The following is a 21,334-nucleotide window of genomic DNA, read 5'->3' as shown; positions in this document are numbered from 1 at the left end:
TGGGAAATAATGGGTACTTCTACCGTATAATAGGTTAAATCAAAAGATGGAATATGCTGCAATAGATAAAAGCCTTGCTCAGTGTTTTAGTCATGAGGGAGAAAAGAAAGCTCTCAACAGCGTTGTCTGTTTTCCCCTGCTGGCTGCTGACAGTGGCAGATATATCAGAAGAGAAAACATTTATTTGGGCAGGAGGGCAGAGATTCAGGCCTAAAGCCACTCAGAAGATCCTAGATCACTGGATCAGAGGGCATGTCACACAGTGTCAGAAGGGTCAGACTGTGTAGAAGGGCTATACACACACCACTATAGTTAATGTTGCTATCACTGCTAACATTTAAAAGACCAGTATTGTAATCTGGTCTGTTAACGGGAGCACATAAGAAGACAAAGGCCAATTTAATGCAATGAATGACGTTGAATTAATTGTCTGAAGTTACTTGGTCTTTAAGGACTGTTTGAAGGGCTTGAACAGGCCTTTGGAGATGGCAGAAAACATCCTGACGAGAAGTGGACGTTTGTGAGGCGTCTCCTGTTGGGAGCTGGCGGGGAGATCCTTTGGCAGTGCAGACATGGCAGCATGTGGCACTATGCTGGGCACTACAGAAGAGAGAGAGAGAGTTTACATGCACTTTAATTCAGAAATGATGTAATGTATGTTACAACTCAACATAACTGACACTGATAAAATGAGAACCAACAGCTTGAGTTTTGGAGAATATAATTACTTTTACATAAGAGATGACTACTGATTGCGTATATAACCTTTGTAAGGTTATTTTGAAATAGCATTTATTTGTACACCAATATCTCAAACAGACTGTTGTCCTGTTGTGTGAACTTACGCATGCCATCTTCAGCAGTGGTCTGTACTTGTTCTGATTCAGAGCGGTGGGAATCCTTCTTGTTCCCCTTCTTGAATAGCTAAGTATTTAAAGAGAAAAACATGTTTTAAAAAATGTCACAGCTGACCAACCTCATGATGATAACAATCACAACTACCACACCAGCACAACAACATTTATGATTGGTTTTGGAATGAACGGATGGTTTTATATTTTTACACTGAATAGCATTGTTTACTCACAACTGTTCATTTAAATACGTTTGCTGTACCTTTAAGTTGCTTGTCAGCCTGACCAGCCTTTGTAGAAAAGATAGTTTCCCGCTGCTAGCCCTCACATCCTCAGCCAGTGGAAGAGCCTTAGGCCCGGTGGTTTTGACTGATGTTGAAAGATTAGTGGAATCTGTGTGAGTAGCTGGACAGGTAGGATGACTGACAGTGAAGGTGAACAGGTGGTCACGTGTCAGGTGACAGAGGAATGGATGAGACTGAGGCAGGAATTCCTTTAACCATAAAGTGGTATATTTACTGAGTAGTCTGTGCTGCATCACAAAGGAAACAAATAACATGTATCCAATCAGATTCATAATCAAAGATCAAATCATATCATTCATTATTAACACAAGTTAGGGAGGTCAACAGTTCAGTTCATTAAGTCAATAGTAATCATCCGCGAGACATTTAGGCTCGTAACTATTTATCATAAATCATGAAAGAATACAAACAGGGAATGGTTATACAATCTATAATCCCCATGATCAAAGTCTATCAGTTAGCAAACAATGACGTTTCTCATTTCACTCTTTCAATTATCTTCATGTGTACATATAATCAATTTCAATACATATGAACCATATCGGTTGCATAATTGGCCTATGAGGATCCGTAGGGCCGTGATCATTGACAATTCACATTACACAATATGTTTGAAGCGTGCGCTCCAAGCCGCGCTCCGCGGTAAAACCTATAAACAATAACTGAATGGCCCACTCTCCCGATCGCCACAGATAATTCAGATGAAAGGTAACATAGTCGGTGGACTTACGTGGATTCATGGACGCACAGAACTTCTGGATCAGATGGAGTTAAGGAAGAGAAAGCAGCGAGATCAGGCGATGGCAATTTCCTCCTTTTATGGAGTTGAGATCTGTCGGACATTTCCACCTGACCTAATTAGAGCGCCCCTGGTCCAGCTGAGTAAATGGCAATGGGCCTTTTCTACAGCCACCCCGGAAATTTGTTAAATTCCACACTCCTCAAAAAAGGCTCATTGCTCCCCGTCCTCTGTCATCTCAGGGAGAGGAATTAGTCGGGCAACTGGCCGGATATATGTCCGGTTCTTCACTGATCTAACACGACCATCGGTCCCAGGCATAGTCTTAGTTATACGGCCCACCGGCCAGGAGGCTCGAGGCAGCTGAGGGTCCACCATCATTACTACTTGGCCAGTTTCCAGGCTGGCCATTTCTCTCCGCCATTTCCCTCTGTGCTGTAGACTTGGTAGGTAATCCCGAATGAATCGGGCCCAAAAATGGTCAGCTAAGATTTTGCTGTGTCGCCACCGGCGTCTGCCTACGAGGTTGGTATCAGCATACATGGCTTGAGGAAGTGACGCATCTCGGCGTCCCATCAAGAGCATATTCGGTGTAACCGGATCGGGGTCAGCGATGTCTGCAGAGAGATATCCCAAGGGTTTGGAGTCAATGATAATTGGGTGGATAGCATCTGGGTCCAAAACCTCTGCTTGGCGCAGCCTCCCTCCGACTCTGATCACTCCAAGGATTGGATCATATTCTGGGGCAAGAGAGAGAAGACGGCTGTCCTTAGCCACTTCCCTACCGGCTTTCAGAGCTTTTAACTCCTCAGGGAAGCTAACTGCTTGTGCTTGCTGGAGTAGTGTCTCTGCCGCGAGGGAGGTAGGTATAGAAGCCACCCCATCTGAGGTCTGGTTTGTGGCAGTGATCAGATCCGGCAGTGTTTGGGATTGTGTTAGGTCAGGGAGAGCCGTTGTTGGTTCCGTAGAAATGCTGTAGCATTGGGCGGACCTCCTTAACTCATAAGCTTCAGTTGGTTGCGGAGGGGCCGTACGCCTGGGGGCTGTCGGCCACTCGTTCTCTGGTTGGGACAAGCCTGCCTTCACAAGGTTATGAATCTCTCGGTTATGAACTTCTGCAAGCTCAGGATTCTTCACCAGGCGTCGCTCCGTTCTTGAGGCTGCCCTCAATGCCTCATTACATCTGTGGAGAAGCGCTTCACTCAAAGACTTGACAAGAATCCTATCAAATGAAGAGTCCTGAGTCGACACGGCCTGTTGGAGGATTTTCTCCAAGTCAAACTCCTCCAACAGATTTTTATAGACTACTCTGTAGACTTTATGAATCCTCAAGTTCTCTGGATAGGCTTGTGTCTCAGAGCAGCCTGACCATGCACAGAAGACCTCCATAACTTTAGGGATCAGGTCTTGTGACTTGCGTGTGACGTCAACTGGGTAATCTTCTGCTGGGGTTTGGATTTCTGTTAGAATTCTCATTACTAACATGCTGATGAGGCCGGTGAAGTCATCATCACTGCCCAAGTTATCAGAGGATGGGGTTGGAAGTGTGACATCTTTGACCATGTCTGGGCTGGTTGACATATCGTCCCTGACAATGTTTTGAGCTACACCAGAATGACTGGTGGTATCCACTTCCTCTCCATCAATGTTGGCCTTCAAGATTTGTGCTGCATTGGAGGTCTCGCTTGTTGCCATAATGGTGCCAGAAGGAGACAGCCGAGGGGAGGACTTGCCACTCAATAGATTGCCTACATCAGATATAGTGGTTTCAGATGTTTGGAGAGATTCAGTTGGAGAGGATCCTCTACTTTCTGCATCAGAATCCACAGAGTACATGACCTGGCTTACCATAACTTTGGTAAAGAGACTGACTGTCACTAAATACTGATGAAGAAGAAGAAGAGCATGAAATTCTATCTTCAGACACTCTAGCCAACACCTTGGCCCCCTGAGCCAAACTCATTGAAGTTGAATAGGGCACAAAACTAGGAAGCAGGAGGCACTTAACAGACTCCTCTACAAACAGCTGAACCAGCTCGTAAGTTGTGGGCTTCCCCACCTTGTCATTCCTCTTCAGCTTCGAAAGGATGGTATCAGATGCACTCTTTCCAGCCGCCACTGTCAGTCCCAGAGGGGTCAAGTTGCTATCGGAAATTATGCGGTTGACTTGGTGACTGAGATCATGGGAGAGAGCACCAATCCTACCCTGAGATATGAGCTCCTCCAGTCTAGCTATTGGATCTGTTAGATCAGGGTGAGATGTAACCTGCCCTTCTGCCTCTGGATATACCTTTTTCATGATGGTATCGGCTATGGCAAACATGCTTGTTCTGGCATCACACACCATTGTTTTTGGCTTAGTAGATTCGCTCATGTCAATGACTGAGCATCTTACAATGGGCTGAGCAGTACTCTCGGGTAACTCAGAAGGAATGGGAGTGCAAATTCCCACTCTGTCTTCTGTGATTTGGCAGTTGAGAATGAAAACGAGGAGGAAGACCGCAGTGACTCTTGATAGACCAATTCCTCGCCACATTCGCTGCTTATCTTCTCAATGTTCTCCAGCATAGTTCCAACCACTTTATCTATTTGTGAAAGCTGTCCTGCATCCACCATTTGTTCAGATTTTGACAGTTGCTCCTGGACACTGCTGATGATACTGTCCTCTGGCATTCCCAGGTGGACTTTCAGTGAGGTCTGGGAACTTTAAAATGAACAAGCAAAGCATGTTAATTGCTGTCTGAAGTTGGAAAATCGATATCTTAGTGCTAACAAATCTAACAAGCATTATAATTGAGTATTCTAAATGTAATTTATATGTGTGCATTAGATATTGCAAAACACACCTGTTAGAAAGCTGGAAAATATTGAAATGGGGAAATTATTGTTCATCAGTTTGAGGGTTAGGAATAACTGCGCACACACACACACACACACACACACATTATGGGGAACATAGAGTACCTCTTGGAAGAGGGTGTGCTAGACCTTGGTCGGAGAGCCCTGCCGCCACAGTTACTTCGCCAAATATTTAACTTCCTGGATGAGCTCTAGTCTTTTCTGCTCAAAGGCAGTGAAGGATCTTGCACTGCCACCCCTCTTGAGTGAGTCAGCGTTGTCATAAAAGCCCGTCACCCCTAGAATGCGGGCCAGGGCCGGCAGCAGGATCTGCAGGGTGGTCTGTGCAATGAAGTTGACAATGGTCTTGCACAATTTTGCAAGCTGTTCCTTTGTCATCTGCATTGCACAAACAAAACAGAACACAGCAGGTTTGGCAATGAGACTGATGTAAAGTATTCTAGATTGAACAGAATGCATTTCACCAACATCGTTTTCCTTATCTGTGGCTGAATTCAAAGTTGGATGAAGTATGACAGATTAATGAACGTAATAGCAGAATAGAACTATGGTTAATTCCTCTCTCTTGATTCAACACAACATTCCCAAATCAAAGGTCAAAGGCTGATGGAGAAACTTACAGGTTTTTTAAATCCTTTATAGATCACTTGCCATTGACTAGAAAAGAAAAAATAAATGTGTTTTACTTACTTTTTATTTCCTTCTGCACAAAATATGTGAGGCTAGAGCAAAACATGGTTCTAACATACTCATCAGTAAGATTGCGCATGAATGAGATGAGGATTGGGTAGCAGTCCTCCATCTCTACTTTGTTGCCTGGACCGAATGCAGCCTTAAGAGCATTCTTCTCCAAGAGCTCAATAACAGATCCTCTGTCCGGGTGTTTATTCCTCAATCCTAAATATGTTATTACCAACTAGGACAATTCAGGATAAGTCAGACGCTTTTCTCTTAATACAATACTTTGATAAAATTGCTACAATAGGACTATTGAATAAAACTATCCATGCAACATTTCTTACTGACTACAGTTTCTAACATGACCTTTATCTATGATATGCAGGTTTAGAGAACCATCATACTACAGAGGGAAAATCTATGACCTGCATCCGTATCAGTGCCCTGCTCCCCTGACTTCTTGGCACTACTTTTCCTCTTCGCCTTGGATAGAATATAATAGAATAGATTCCAGATCACAAATAATAGACATGTTACATCAGGTCAATGCAGCTATTGTGACAATTGAGTGTTACTAGTCTAGTAGTTGCCCTGTCACTCCTGACATTTTACCTTTCCTGTCTTCTTGGGCTCCTTCTTGAGCTGGGCCACTGGTTCTTCCTCAACAACCTCCCTCCCCTCCCTCGGGGGATCATCATCATCTCTCTGTACTACCTGAAGGACATAGGAATTTCATGTCAATGTCAGATTAGATTCTTGCAAAGGACATCATAGAGCTACAGCCATATCATAGCTAAACTGGTGATTGACTTAATAGAGAGAATTAGACATTTGTTTTGCAATAGCCTATGTTATCTTAAATGACGTTTTCCTTAGTTACATTCCCAAATATTTAGTGTCATTTAACCTACATTTTCTTCATCCATAATAGCATACAGTATTTTTTATATCTCGAAAAACGTGTCCTTATCTGTGTTGTTTTCACTCATGTTGAGTTTACCGAGGACAATATTGCAGCCACTGACGAATTAAGAACTTCATACCACGTCATGGAATGTTAAACCTTGATGCACATTCCCATTCTCTCATTAATATTGGGGGGGAAATATATTGATCAGATTACACACTTTCCCCATCAACCGTTTTCGATACAGCTAGGCCCACATTGAAATCTGTTCACTAAGCACTGCGACTCAGCAGGTCAAAACAGAAATAAACCTAGTCTAATTTCGTGTCGACCTCTTTTGGATGTATTTCGGTACCCCATTTAGCGAGCCAGTTGATTGATCTATTCCTTATAGTGCATTCCTTAAAAGTAGGCCTACATTAGGGAATAAGGTGCTATTTGGTAGCATATTCCTCTCTAGCCCATGCCTCCACCAATCCAATGATTTTAGATTTGTAGGAAGAAGCGAACGAGAGTGTACACTTCAGGAGAAAGAGATATTATTGGACTGTATCCCTAGGCTATAGCCAGGCTAAACCAAGTAGCCTTGAGTACGATCCCAAAAGCTTGGATTGCCAAAGGCCTATCAGAGCTAAATTGGTGATAACAACTTTAAACTTACTGTAAAACATGTTCTACCTTCCCCTATATTTCACTTACCTTTTCTTCCACCATAGCTAATTGTATATCCCGAAAAGCATGTCATTGACTGTTTTGGCTTTGCTACTTTCATGTCGAGTTATGATAAAAGAGCATTTTTGCAGACGCAGACTTTTAGTTAGTCGGGGACGTCATGGACTGAAGGCACTAGAGGTTAATTGGTTTTAAGAAATGTTTATATGTCGCCCTCTTGTGGAATTATTTAGGTACAACAACGTGTTGTGTAGGATCCAAATGATTGTTTTCTCCTCATCCCTGTGTTACGTCCTATTATCAGTCATAAACAGAGAGCAATACACTTTAATAGTAAAGAGGTAACACTGCTTCACCCAATGTGATACGGTATCGCTATTATTTTTTATTTTATTTTAGAACACATTCAAGAACCTCCAGAAGCTAACTAGCTAATTAGCTAAAAGTTATTTAGTCATAGTTAGCCAATGCTAGCGGCTTTTACCTTCTGCACAGATACCAGCCCTGTTCTTAGCCTGGATAATACTCGCCAGTCTACTAGTATCGCCAGTCTACTAGTCTCTCCACAACAACGCCGGATTCCTGCAGTAATCCCTGGACCACTACTTCTGATCTTCACAGCTAGATCACAGCTTGCAGCTAACTAGCTCACAGCTAGCTTGCACTTATCGTGGCATCCAGTACCGAAGCTATCCCTGAGGCCCACCTCCCGGCCTACTCAGCTGTTCTCCCGAACCCCACTCATACACGGCTAGAGCCCAATACTCCACCTGATCCTTGCTGTAAACTATGGACCTTGGCACCGGTTCATCGCTGCTACCGATTGGCTATAGTGGATCTATAGTGGATAACGCCACTGCCACGAAGGTAGCACCAGTTAGCCGTGAGCCAGGCGCATCTCCCTGCTAGCATTCTAAATTCTATCTGCCCCCCACCGCACCACCACGACTGGTCTGCCGACGAATACTCCATCCGCTGTGCCTTCAACCGGCCTCCGTCGGAGGGCTACTAACTTTAAACGCAGTGTAGCCCGCGTGCTAGCGTAATGGCGCCTTCCCTGTACCATCTACTGCTGCCTTCTGGACACTGTTATCACTTGGCTACATAGCTGATGCCTGCTGGACTGTCGATTAATCACGGTACTCCATTCTGTTTATTTATTTTTTATCTGTCGGCCCCAGCCAGCCGCGATCTCAGGCTCTGTGTGTCATCGCCATTTTACCTGCTGTTGTTGTGTTAGCTGATTAGCTGTTGTTGTCTCACCTGTTGTTTTAGCTAGCTCTCCCAATCAACACCTGCGATTACTTTATGCCTCGCTGTATGTCTCTCTCAAATGTCAATATGCCTTGTATACTGTTGTTCAGGTTAGTTATCATTGTTTTGGTTTACAATGGAGCCCCTAGTTCCACTATTCATACCTCTGATATCTCCTTTGTACCACCTCCCACACATGCGGTGACCTCTGAGGTTTCTGTGTTTTACACTATAGCCATATACTGTAACTGTGCATATACTGTAACAGCAAGACTTGATGTAATTAGATGCTCTGGACAGATCCCACCCTCCTTCCCCAACACATGTAGAATGCTTAGAAACCACCAGAAACCTGTGAAATAGATCAACAGATGATGTTTTATCTCCTCTCAAGGTCTGTTGATTTACAGTATCTCAGAATCAGGAACTGTCATATCCCATGTGATATGTCAAAACAAGTTGATACATGGTGCATTGGGTTTGTATTTGTATTTATTGTGGATCCCCTTTAGCTGCAGCAGCTACTCTTCATGGGGTCCAGTAAAATGAAGGCAGTTATACAATTGTAAAAACATTCCCGATACATTAACAACAGATTTCACATAATCCATGTTCCTGTTTGATTTCGGGGTAGGCTGTCAACAGCACGTACTGTGACACTATGATATATATTCTGATTAGACATATCTGACGTCATGTATTTGATATCTTTATGTGAAGGTTAATGTCCATATTGACATCAGTTCATTGTGTTTGAGGACGGTTCACTGACGGGTTTTCAACGGATACGATTAGACGAGTTTAACAGTTACAGAATAGCTGCAGTATCAGAGGCGCAGAGCCTTAATTAACGGGCTACACATAATGGCTGACGACAGCCAGGTAAGGTTCATTTTAGCCTACGAGCTTTACAGTTGTCCTAATTCCATCTTGTTCTAATGGCAAGTCTGCCTTAAGTGCAGAAACTATGGTTGATATTAGAAAATAAGTATGATTGGAAGTTTAGGCAAGTAATTCCAATTGGGGAATTGTTGTGGGATGTTAGCATACCATATTGCGCGTGTAGCATTCGTGCCATGGAGGATTGTGCAGGCCGGCAGGTTGCTACAGGATCCTAGTATCATGTATGTTATAGGGATCAGATCTGGCTGACTTTTTCACCTGAACTGCTCATTGGCTGTCCATAATGAGCCCAGCGAGCAGGATGTGTAGCTGGGCTCTGCAATAATTAGCTCCCAGAGCAATTACAAATAACTATTCTTGTTTTAAAAGCGTCATTACAACTAGCAACATGACGGTCAGTCACCTCTAAGCAGGACTCAGTAGAAACGCTATGTGTTGGATTTGTCCATGTCTCGCTAAATTAACCTAGCTACATTAACAGCCGTGGAGAATTTATACTACAGTTTTAAGGGATCTCTCTGAAGGTTTTAGATGATACAGTGGTGCTTCGTCCTCTGGATGAAGAAACATACATCTCGGCTTGGCTTCATTGCATTATTATTTGGGGAACGTTGACATGCCATTTGTGTTGACGGATGGATGAAAATAATGTAATAATAGTATCGTTATACATAGGCTACCAGGAAAATCCGCATGAGATATCCATAGAACTGAGCCCTGCTCCATTTCAGCACCATGCCGCGGTCTCAGGTGATGCCCTGACGCGAAACATTTCAGCACCATGGCACTGTCCCCTGACGCCAAGAAACGTGTCAGCTCTATGCAGCGGACAGCTCCACAGTGCTGAAATAGTTCAAGCCCCCTTGAACGTCTGATTTGAAATTATTCTGCAAGTGGTTATAATTTATTGCACGTCCTAGTTTTGCAGCTTTACAACCTCAGAATTATAGCTAATGGATGGCAGCGAGTTACGTTTTTGTATATGGTGATGAATGACGATGCATGATAAACCATAAATTAAACACAAAATCGTGCACTTAGACATATTTTCGTTTGGCAGAACATTGACAAGCTTTGATTTGTTTTCTAATGACATTGACAATTCATATAGATATTAGACTTAGATCTAATTGTGACATCATGTGTGTATGACATCTTTGAAGAATGCTCTGGCTTCAGCCAATCAGAATCGAGTATTCAACAATGCTTTGGCATAATTCAAGGACGTTCATATTCACTTCAGTTGTCTGCCGATGGTTCACTGACGTTTTTTCAAAGGAGGTATTAGTATTTCCTCTAAACAGCCTACAACAATAAGCTACTCATCATGTCAGATGACAGCAAGGTATGGTTCATTTGCCTATTTTGAGTTTAGAGGAGAAATTACTAACAATATAGTAGGTCACTAACACAGCAATAGGTCTCACTGGTTTGATCCATGGCCTGAAATCTGACCACTATTGCCGTTTTGTTTAAAATAGGAGCGAATAAGTTGTTTCATAAAGTCACAACCTAGGACTGATATTGACCTCTTATTTATCCACCAGAGCGTGAAATGGGAGGATCCCCCGGATGACCAAAATAAAGTCGTGGAGAACATGAAGGATGAAACAGAGACACATGAGACCAACAAGAACAGGACAGGAGGCAAGGTAAGAAATATGCTGTCCTTTACACATGCTCTGCCTACTTAGGCACAGATCTAGGATTAGTTTACTATCACTAAATCCTAGCCTTAAAGCATTAGGAGGAGACGCTACACTGACCTTAGATCTGCTATTAGACCTATAATCTGTTGTCATGTAGGCTAAACGTAAGTCCAGTGGCGGTGCCAAGAAGACTTCCGTGGAGGAGGACAGCAGCATTGGTGCAGGTCCGAGATTACTTCATGTTGGGTGCAGGTTGTGTTCAAATTCATCAGCACCGATCTGAGTAGATAGTATCTATATAGGTGAAAGCAATATAGTGGAGGCCCGCAGAGAGATGTGCTTTTACCTGTCCAGTGCAATCAAATCCCTAAAGGTGAAGGAAATTAGGGATCAAGTTCAGATTCAACTTTAGATTTCTCTTTGCGGTTTCCCAGAGTCTTCTCAGACACCCGGGTGTGGTTTCCGGGAAAGGGGATCTATCATTGAGCAGCTGGAGAAGGAGGCTCAGAGGACTCTAATGCCTTCTCTCAAGATTGGGACATGCTGTGCCCCAATCCTCCTCTCCTTCCTGAGGAGTCTAACTGATGAGCAAGTCCCATGTCTTTTTCCAACCTCACATACAACAACTCTGAATTTATAGTCATAGTGCACCTTCTAACCACAAATGGGATTTCAAACACTACACTTAACCCTAACATCACTGTAACCACACACCTAACTCTTCCTGTAAATCAAGAACAAAATATCTCATGGACTTGCTAATTGCTTAAATAAATACACGTTTATTTTCCCTGACATGGCTATCTAGTGACTCCACTAACTCAACACCAGTGTGCAGGTAAAATATGTTTCCTTCCTTTTCTTTTCTCTAGCCAATGGAGAGTGATTCAGCAGGGCATGAAAAATAATGTAAGTCTCTCCACATAAGGTTCTGGTCAAAAGTTGTGCGCTATATAGGGAATGGTGTCATGGAATTGCTTGATTGACAAAAACATTACTCTGTTTGTTGGCCATAGCTCACATTCGAGCAGCTCTCCATGCTGTGTCTGAAGATTGTTAAAGTCGTGACCCAGACAGCCCTCCGAATTCTCCTACCAGCGCTAGCTCGTATCATGGGGGTGAACCTGAGGAGTGGGGCAACCTCCCCAGAATCCCAGTGCTCTCTGACAGGGTCTGAGGATTCCTTAGGCGGTCTGGATGAGAGAGAGAAAAGGCTGCTGATCAGTGAGATGAACTACTGGACTAAGGAGAGGAGGAGGTATGGCAATGCAGGATGCCGCCAAAAATCCACTCGCAGAACCTCATCACCATGCTGTTCGCCTAAGAGGTATGTTCACAGCAATATTTCAACATAATAATTGCAAGACCTGATCCATACTTATCATAAATTATTAACTTGGAATTCACACCTTGTAGTTTTAAGTTCTGGTCAGAAATGTTGCCACTGGGGGGGATGGGTCCAGGTGAAAGTCATTTTTAACTGGGTAAGCCATGAAGTCATCTATGAATAAATAGATCAGGTACATGCCTTTCAGAAATAATCATATTCTGATGTCGTACAAACATAAAAATCAGGCAAAAAATTGTGTCAGTTGGCTTTAGGCTTCTAGAACTACGGTGGTATGAGAAGTAATCCATCATTGCTCTAATTTGGTTTTCAGGCTCACTAATGACCCAGATTAGATACAGTTGGTTACATTTGCATGGCTTAAGTGGTGATTGTGTGTTTATCTTCAAGGTCCCAGACCTCATTGCAGAGCTTGCCTGCAACTAGAGAGGCTCCCCTCATGGAGGAGCCTCTGAAGGCTCTTTTTGGGGTAACGGAAGAGAGCCTTCTGATATCCCTGGTTGAGGGTCACTCCAACCCCACCTCCTCCAGCTCCTCCGAGTTGAGCTGTGCTATCGTGGGGGAGGTGGTACACCAGCTTAACTCTGGCCTCTCAGTGGCCATTCAGGCCAGCCCGGGGAGTTGCCCCCCTATGGACAGTCAGGACATAGCAGCAGGCAAGGAGGTCATTCGGGTAGCCTCGGTTCAGATCCTGGCCGAGCTAGAGAGCCAAACATCTGAGCCAGAGTGGGTAGGGTTTATCGAGCCCCTCATGGACCCTGTGACCGATGATGTGCTGGAGGCCATTGTCGGCACAATGGACAAAATGGCACAGGACTTCAACATCCTATTGGATCTGGCCAAGAAGATGACAATCTTGGGGTCTAAATTTCTGACCAATCTTCAATGTGACCTAGATGTTGAGTGTCCATCTGGGAAGGAAGGGACCACTCACTTTCTCAAAGAGACTGGATCCTCTACCAGTGTGGCGTCCAGAAAGATTCAGACCCTCTCTAGCCCCGACTTTCAGTCTAAAGCCCTGAAGGCGGTGAGCACCATCCTTACAAGGAAAGTCAGCAGCTCTTCTGGCATGGCTCCTTCCTCTAGGCCTTCTAGTGCTGCTCCTAGCCTTACTGAAGCCCCGCTGAATACCAGCTGCACAGCCCTGACATCTGTAAACTCCACTGCCACAGTGATTGTTAAGGCATTTGTGGGAGGCATGGAGACGATAGCATCATTTGAAGACACATGTGAAGCAGTTGATTGGCCAGTTCCTGTAAATGACCACAAAACAGGGTCTTCACAGAAGATAACCTTCTCTCTAGCCGGCACACTCTATGGCCGTATACGAGCAAAGCTGAGGGACCTTTTAACTCTAGCCGCTCGAGAAGAAGGTGTGGCTAAGGATGCTTCTCTTCGGGAGTCTTCAGACACCCTGGAAAAGGCAACTGTTTCAACTGTTGAGGTCCAGTTACCCAGCACCGAACACAGTAGAGTTCCCAGAGAGAGCCAACCAATACCAGCTCTCTGTCTCTCCAATCTGGATACCAATACTCAAGAAGTTCTTAGCAGTGTTTTTTCCATCTACAAGTCAGAGTTATCAAAAGTGGAGAGTAAATCCTTAGCCGTTGTCAGTTCATCTGATGAGTCCCTAGAGGCTTGTTGGTTTGTTGATGGTGTCCTATCAAAGCTTGATGACTATACTATTTCCCAGTCACCCTCACCCAATGAAGACTTGAGCGTGAGTACTCAATATTCTCAACTGAGCTCAGAAGGGAGTGTCAGAATCACAGAGTCCTCAACTAGTCTGATTCAGAGCATTAAGAAGCTCTCTTGCAATGACTTTCAGACTCAGGCAGAAGAGGCAGTGAGTAAAGTGCTGATGAGATCCAGTCATTCCTTTATCACACAGATCAGCCATACTGGTCTTCAGAAAAGTCTGCAGGCTGGCTTATCATCTAGCTCACCATCAGAGATCCATGTCCTTTCAGAATCCATGTCCTCCATGTCCTCTGAGAATACAGCCTCTGGATTAGTGGAAACCTTTGTCAAAGGAATGGCGACTATTTTCCAGAAAAATGAGTCCACTGACACTGTGCTACTGGAAAGAAGTGGGAGAGTTTCACAGTGCTCCCACGGGGGCTCCCAACTGGATTATACTGAATTGAGTGTTAAAATATCAGAGGAGAAGCTTTGGTCAACAGCTAAGAACATCTGCGTCAGTATGAAGAACACACTTAAGGATTTCTTCACAGGGCTGAAGCCATCCGGATCCGAAAGGACAGAAATGGCTTCTTCCAAAGAGACCCTTGGGGAAATCCTGGTTGCTATCCAGAGTGAAATCTCAAACTTCGGGCGAATGAAGGATTCCAGGGAGCTCCTTCAGATCAATGATATGGTAGGAACTATGCTGAAGGAGATTGAGAAAAGTGAGGATGACAGTGAACAAGTCTGCCAAGACATCCCTCGAACCTGTTCATCTTTATCCACTTCTTTAAATGGTCGTAGTTCCTTGTCCAGCTCTTCAAAGGGTCCTAGGTCAGAGTGTGAGTTAGAGATCAACCTCCCTGGCACTCCCATCCCTGACAAAGTGCCTTTTGATCTAACCTGCCCCATCGTCAGGAGCTCCTGCATCGACACCAGGGACAAGATGATGGCACACACAGATGAACCCCTGCATCGTAACAGTCCAATGACTGACAGCAGCCGACCACCGAGTGCTAAAGTCTCTTTTCGATCCTCCACTCCGTCTTTCACCAGCAAGGGAACCTCTTTGGTACCAAAGGGACAGGGGATTGACATTGAAGAGAAGGAGGTGTGTATCCCCAGCAGCTCTGGACATCTGAGGGAGCTCTTAATCATCCCGGACATCAGCAGTGCCACTGCATTCCCACTGCAGTACTTGAAGGACTCCAGCAAAGATGATGGCATCTGTTTTGTCACCATACTGGTGATAAGGTTGCTATCGGAGATCAGACCCTCAGCCCTAGATGGACCCTCCCAACAGGCAGCAGATCTGACCGAAACATCTCAGCAACTCATCAGACAAGTCCTGTCTGAGTTCTGTGCTGCATCCAGATTATCCAGGACACAGGCATATTCCCAGAACCTGAACATCCAAAGGGTGTTCAGAGGTGTACATAAAACCTCATGGAGGAGTTTGGCTCTTATAACACCCTGCAAGCAGCTATTTCCTCCCAGGACCCTGCATTTGACAGAGTCCTGGTAAAGTCCTTGACCCAGCAGCTGGTACAGGGATGCAAGGAGGCGTCAAGACCAGCTTCTGCTGCAACAAACCCATCAGACCAGGCTGAGACGGAGAGGGGGGCTGAGCAGAAAGCAAGAAGGAGCTTCCTTTGCTTTTCAATGACTAAACTCAGGATCAACTTCAAGGTATAGCAGGGAGTTAGCATTTGTTTTTTGTTCCAGTTAGGTGCTGATGTTATTGATGTGGCTATGATAAGACAAATACATGAAATAAATATTTTTTATTCACCACTAAATTGTTGCCTTGGATTCAGAAGTGTTCCATTTATTTATTCTCTGTACCATTTTCTTTACCTTTCTTCTGTTAGCGTTCCAAGAGAGGAAACAAAAAGGACTGCCATTCAGTCCAAGACCAGACTGAGATTCCCTCTACTGATGGACATTGCATAGGTAAGGATGTTTTAGAGCTCTGCTATAGCTTGTAGTTTTGTTTAGGTGTGTGTTAGAAACATAGGAATGCCTACCAAACTCATAGCACTGTTATTTTTCAATGTTACTATACTGCATCTCTCTCTCTCTCTCTCTCTCTCTCTCTCTCTCTCTCTCTCTCTCTCTCTCTCTCTTACCCCATCCATTTCTCTTGTGTTTCTAGCTCCAGTTGGAGAGGTTTCTCCCTCCATATCTCAGCCTGTCAAAAAACGATCCTTGATTGTCAGGGTCTTTTCAGCAATGATGAAGCCATTCAGGCGCTTCACCAAGAAGAACCTGTAACCTGTTACGCTGCATGAAGAACTACTTTTGTAACAGCAAGACTTTTGACAAGAGGAATTTCTGCATGTCTAACCTTTCAAAGTCTATTTGATCAAATAAATGCCAACGATTTTACAAGAATTTCAAGTGTTTTGGAAGATTGATAATACTGAAGCAGATTTTCTCAGAGAAATGCACTAGTTCCCCCTTGGTTACACATTTATTGTTCAGCTTTTGAGTTGGCAGGACATAGGGCGTCAGGTAGCCTTGTGGTTTGAGCATTGGGCCAGTAACTGAAAGGTTGCTAGGTCAGATCCCTGAGCTGGCCATGTAAAAATATGTCGTTCTGTTCCTGAACAAGGTAGTTAACCCACTGTTCCTAAGCTGTCATTGTAAATAAGAAAAACACATAGAGGAGAATTAGCTATCTGCAGCTAGATCAACCCTCTGAGATGCTTTCTATATTTTTTTTCTATATTTTTTATTTCACCTTTATTTAACCAGGTAGGCAAGTTGAGAACAAGTTCTCATTTACAATTGCGACCTGGCCAAGATAAAGCAAAGCAGTTCGACACATACAACGACACAGAGTTACACATGGAGTAAAACAAACATACAGTCAATAATACAGTATAAACAAGTCTATATACGATGTGAGCAAATAAGGTGAGATAAGGGAGGTAAAGGCAAAAAAAAGCCATGGTGGCAAAGTAAATACAATATAGCAAGTAAAACACTGGAATGGTAGATTTGCAGTGGAAGAATGTGCAAAGTAGAAGTAAAAAAATAATGGGGTGCAAAGGAGCTAAATAAATAAATAAAATAAAATAAATACAGTAGGGAAAGAGGTAGTTGATTGGGCTAAATTATAGGTGGGCTATGTACAGGTGCAGTAATCTGTGAGCTGCTCTGATAGTTGGTGCTTAAAGCTAGTGAGGGAGATAAGTGTTTCCAGTTTCAGAGATTTTTGTAGTTCGTCCCAGTCATTGGCAGCAGAGAACTGGAAGGAGAGGTGGCCAAAGAAATAATTGGTTTTGTGGCTGACCAGAGAGATATACCTGCTGGAGCGCGTGCTACAGGTGGGTGATGCTATGGTGACCAGCGAGCTGAGATAAGGGGGGACTTTACCTAGCAGGGTCTTGTAGATGACATGGAGCCAGTGGGTTTGGCGACGAGTATGAAGCGAGGGCCAGCCAATGAGAGAGTACAGGTCGCAATGATGGGTAGTATATGGGGCTTTGGTGACAAAACGGATTGCACTGTGATAGACTGCATCCAATTTGTTGAGTAGGGTATTGGAGGCTATTTTGTAAATGACATCGCCAAAGTCGAGGATTGGTAGGGTGGTCAGTTTTACAAGGGTATGTTTGGCAGCATGATTGAAGGATGCTTTGTTGCGAAATAGGAAGCCAATTCTAGATTTAACTTTGGATTGGAGATGTTTGATGTGGGTCTGGAAGGAGAGTTTACAGTCTAACCAGACACCTAGGTATTTGTAGTTGTCCACGTATTCTAAGTCAGAGCCGTCCAGAGTAGTGATGTTGGACAGTCGGTCCAAGAATTGAACCCTGTGGCACCCCCATAGAGACTGCCAGAGGTCCGGACAGCAGACCCTCCGATTTGACACACTGAACTCTATCAGAGAAGTAGTTGGTGAACCAGGCGAGGCAATCATTTGAGAAACCAAGGCTGTCGAGTCTGCCGATGAGGATGTGGTGATTGACAGAGTCGAAAGCCTTGGCCAGATCAATGAATACGGCTGCACAGTAATGTTTCTTATCGATGGCGGTTAAGATATCGTTTAGGACCTTGAGCGTGGCTGAGGTGCACCCATGATCAGCTCTGAAACCAGATTGCATAGCAGAGAAGGTATGGTGAGATTCTATTGTTTTCATACTGTTTTTATTTATTTACTTTTCTGCTCTTTTGCTCACCAGTATCTTTACCTGCACATGACCAGCTGATCATTTATCACTCCAGTGTTAATCTGCTAAATTGTAATTATTCGCCTACCTCCTCATGCCTTTTGCACACAATGTAGATACTCTTTTTTTCTACTGTGTTATTGACTTGTTTATTGTTTACTCCATGTGTAACTCTGTGTTGTTGTCTGTTCACACTGCTATGCTTTATCTTGGCCAGGTCGCAGTTGTAAATGAGAATTTAATCTCAACTAGCCTACCTGGTTAAATAAAGGTGAAATAAAATAAAAATAAAAATCTGGCACTTTTTTTCAGAAAACCGATGGCAGCGTCTATCATTGCTCTTCTACGATCTATCCCATGTCTGCACCTCCCTCTTCCATCAAAAACAAATTACCTGGTTAAAGTTAGTTAGGCTAGGGGTTAGGGTTAAGGTTAGAGTTAAGTTTAGGAGTTAGGTTAAAGGGTTAAGGTTAGAGTTAGGGGAAGGGTTAGCTATAAGGGTTAGGGGAAGGGTTAGCTAACATGCTAAGTAGTTACAAAGTAGCTAAAAAGTGGTAAGTAGTTGAAAGTTTGCTAATTAGCTAAAGTTGTCTGTGATGAGATTCAAAATCATAACCTTTGGATCGTTAGACATCCGTGTTATACTGTATGCCCACCCCTCCACCCTGACCAACCACCCTACTTTCGTTTTTGCCTTAAATAACCATTTGTCTTATATAACCATACCAAACATAACATATTATACTAATTTGAGTGTCCCGGAATTACATTTACTATGTTACGTCTAGTCTATGAGATCAGGCTGATCACAGGCATGAACAGAGTAACAGGTCATTGTAGTTATGAGTGTGAGTGTTAGAGAGGGATTTGAGGATTTCACTGTGGGTCAATGCAGAGCTAAGCATGAAGGATTTTTGTGGCATGACATAAAACCAGAAACCACAGCACAGAGGAAACCTCTGAGGGTCATAATGGCTGGTCCCATTAAACCTGGGGGAGGAGGAGTTTCAGCAGACCTCAGAGGACAGGAGCTGTCATGGTGTTAAGGACATTAGATGAATCACCGCACTTTTTTGCTCTTGTTCCCTGTGTGTGTGTGTGTGTGTGTGTGTGTGTGTGTGTGTGTGTGTCTTGACAGAGGTAGAACGTGATGAAATACAGAATTGTGCGTTCGTTTGTTGTAGCTTTTTATTATTGTAATAGATCATTTTCATCCCTAGCTTTTTAAGAATGAGGCAAGATGAAGTCAAATTTCTCAAACAAGAAACATGGTTGACTGTTTCCCTTCAGTCGATTTCTCATTCTCTTGTAAAATAGCAATGATGCAAGCGCTCTGATCTAGAAGCCAGTGAAAGCGAGAGTTTTTACAGCTAGTTTGTTCAGCTCAGGAAGGCCCCACGGCAGCACTTTGGAGTGTAGCATTGTGTTTTGATATCCTCATCTCCTTTGACAGTGTCTCCCGCATTCCGACAGAGCAGATAAAGCAGTACTGGGTAGAGCTGGTGGGGCTTTCAGAGTCAGTTTCATCTTTCTGCTCAGGCACAGGGCAGGCATCCTATGAAGTGTTTATCTCAGGAGTGCCTGATTTACCTCTGAACGGTGTCAAATGTGAGAGAAAGTGGGATCCGGGTGTTTTTTTACCGTTGTATGGATGTCTCTCTTTGACGAAGAAAAGCCTTGCCAATGAGAACCTTATTCCAGTCAGAGAGATATTATCAATATTTGTGTTGACACATACCCTACTGCATCACGGCTGGGGATTTGTTGTCATCTGTCTGAGACGGAGATACTGGTTGAGCAGAATACATTTAGAGGTACATTGGGCAAGAAAATCCTGCATGTATGAAAAAGCCCACCCTGTGGGTGTCACAACGTCTGCGGAAGTCGAAGCCTCTCCTTGTTCGGGCGGTGCTCGGCGGTCGACGTCACCGGTCTTCTAGCCATCATTGATCCATTTTTCATTTTCCATTGGTTTTATCTTGTCTTACTACACACCTGGTTTCAATCCCATTCATTACCTGTTGTGTATTTAACCGTCTGTTTTCCCTCATGTCTTTGTCAGAGATTGTTTTATGTTCAGTATTCGTGTTTTGTATTTGGTGCGTGACGGGTCCTCGTACCCACTTTTAATTGTATTTCATGGTTTTGGAGTTATGTGTTTTAAGTTTTAATTATCCTGTGCCTGACTTCCCTGCCACCTATAAACACGACTGTGATAGAATCTCCGACCAAAATGAAGTCAGCAGGAGAAGGTACCCCAGCCGTGGAGGTGGAGGAGCGCGTCATGGAACATACGGCGATGATTTCCAAACTGAGCGCAGCCATGGATCGCGTTGTCCAGAATATGGACCGCTGGGAGACACAGGGAGTTTTTCCAGCGCCTCTACCAGGACAACCGGGGTCTACCCTGAACACCCCTTTCCCACCTGAACCTAGCAGGATCCATCTATCCATACCACAAGGATATGACGGAGATGCTGCCGGATGCCAGGGTTTCCTCCTAAAACTAAGCATGTACCTGGCCACGGTCCACCCAGCTCCATCGGACCGTGAGAAGAGTTTTGCCCTCGTCTCGTGCCTCACCGGGAAAGCCCTGGAGTGGGCCAGCGCTGTGTGTGGAGGGGGAGATGCGAAGTTGGACGATTTTGAGGAGTTCACCCGCTGTTTCCGGACAGTATTCGACCACCCACCCGAGGGCAGAGCGGCGGGTGAGCGCCTCTACCATCTGAGGCAGGAGATGATTAGCGCACAGAAGTTTGAGCTGGAGTTTAGGACCCTGGCTGCCGGCGCTGGATGGAGCAACAGGGCCCTGATCGACAATTACCGCTGTAGTCTATGTGAGGACGTCCGTCGGGAGCTGGTCTGCAGAGACACCACCCTCACCTTCGACCAGCTGGTGGACCTGTCCATCCGGCTGGACAACCTGCTGGCTACTCGCGGACGTCCAGATCGGGGTCTGGTTGTTCCATCCTCCCTGTTCCATCCTCCCGCGTGAAGAAGAAGGATGGAGGTTTGTGCCCGTGCATTGATTATCGAGGTCTCAATAAAATCACGGTGAGGTATAGTTACCCGCTACCTCTTATTGCTATGGCGATTGAGTCAATGCACAGGGCTCGCTTCTTCAATAAACTGGAACTCAGGAGTGCGTACAATCTGGTGCGTATTCGGAAGGGAGACGAGCGTAAGACCGCATTTAGTACCACCTTAGGGCATTATGAGTACCTCGTCATGCCGTATGGGTTGCAGCCGTGCGTAATTAGCCGACTCCCACCACGGTAAAAGAGGTGCAGTGATTTTTAGAGTTT

At 44.4% G+C, this 21,334-nt stretch overlaps 2 protein-coding genes across 3 annotated transcripts; one reads left to right on the top strand and one right to left on the bottom strand.

The window, feature by feature from the left end:
- Window positions 1-1,344: 1,344 nt before the first annotated feature.
- Window positions 1,345-8,569, bottom strand: LOC118964905 (uncharacterized). Of its 2 annotated transcripts, none has more exons than XM_090238060.1 (2): window positions 1,890-8,569; window positions 1,345-1,386 (listed from the first exon to the last, which is right to left on the bottom strand). In XM_090238060.1, exon 1 carries the CDS (start codon window positions 3,747-3,749, stop codon window positions 2,112-2,114), a length of 1,638 nt encoding a protein of 545 aa, XP_090094186.1. In that variant the 5' UTR covers window positions 3,750-8,569; the 3' UTR covers window positions 1,345-1,386; window positions 1,890-2,111. The 2 variants fall into 2 exon arrangements, with proteins under 2 accessions (XP_090094186.1, XP_090094187.1); XM_090238061.1 differs by having other exon boundaries at window positions 1,345-1,381.
- A 1,831-nt stretch (window positions 8,570-10,400) lies between these two features.
- LOC149982885 (uncharacterized) lies at window positions 10,401-11,590 on the top strand. Its single transcript, XM_090238059.1, has 4 exons — window positions 10,401-10,516; window positions 10,719-10,823; window positions 10,978-11,044; window positions 11,255-11,590. Exons 1-4 carry the CDS (start codon window positions 10,499-10,501, stop codon window positions 11,458-11,460), a joined length of 396 nt encoding a protein of 131 aa, XP_090094185.1. The 5' UTR covers window positions 10,401-10,498; the 3' UTR covers window positions 11,461-11,590.
- The last annotated feature ends 9,744 nt before the right edge of the window (window positions 11,591-21,334 follow it).

Source organism: Oncorhynchus mykiss, chromosome 6 (genome assembly GCF_057628025.1).
Source record: "Oncorhynchus mykiss isolate SJ-2025 chromosome 6, ASM5762802v1, whole genome shotgun sequence".
In the NCBI taxonomy this organism is placed as follows: Eukaryota; Metazoa; Chordata; class Actinopteri; order Salmoniformes; family Salmonidae; genus Oncorhynchus; species Oncorhynchus mykiss.
The sequence above is the reverse complement of the archived record's forward strand: the minus strand, read 5'-3'. Positions and strand labels throughout refer to the sequence as shown.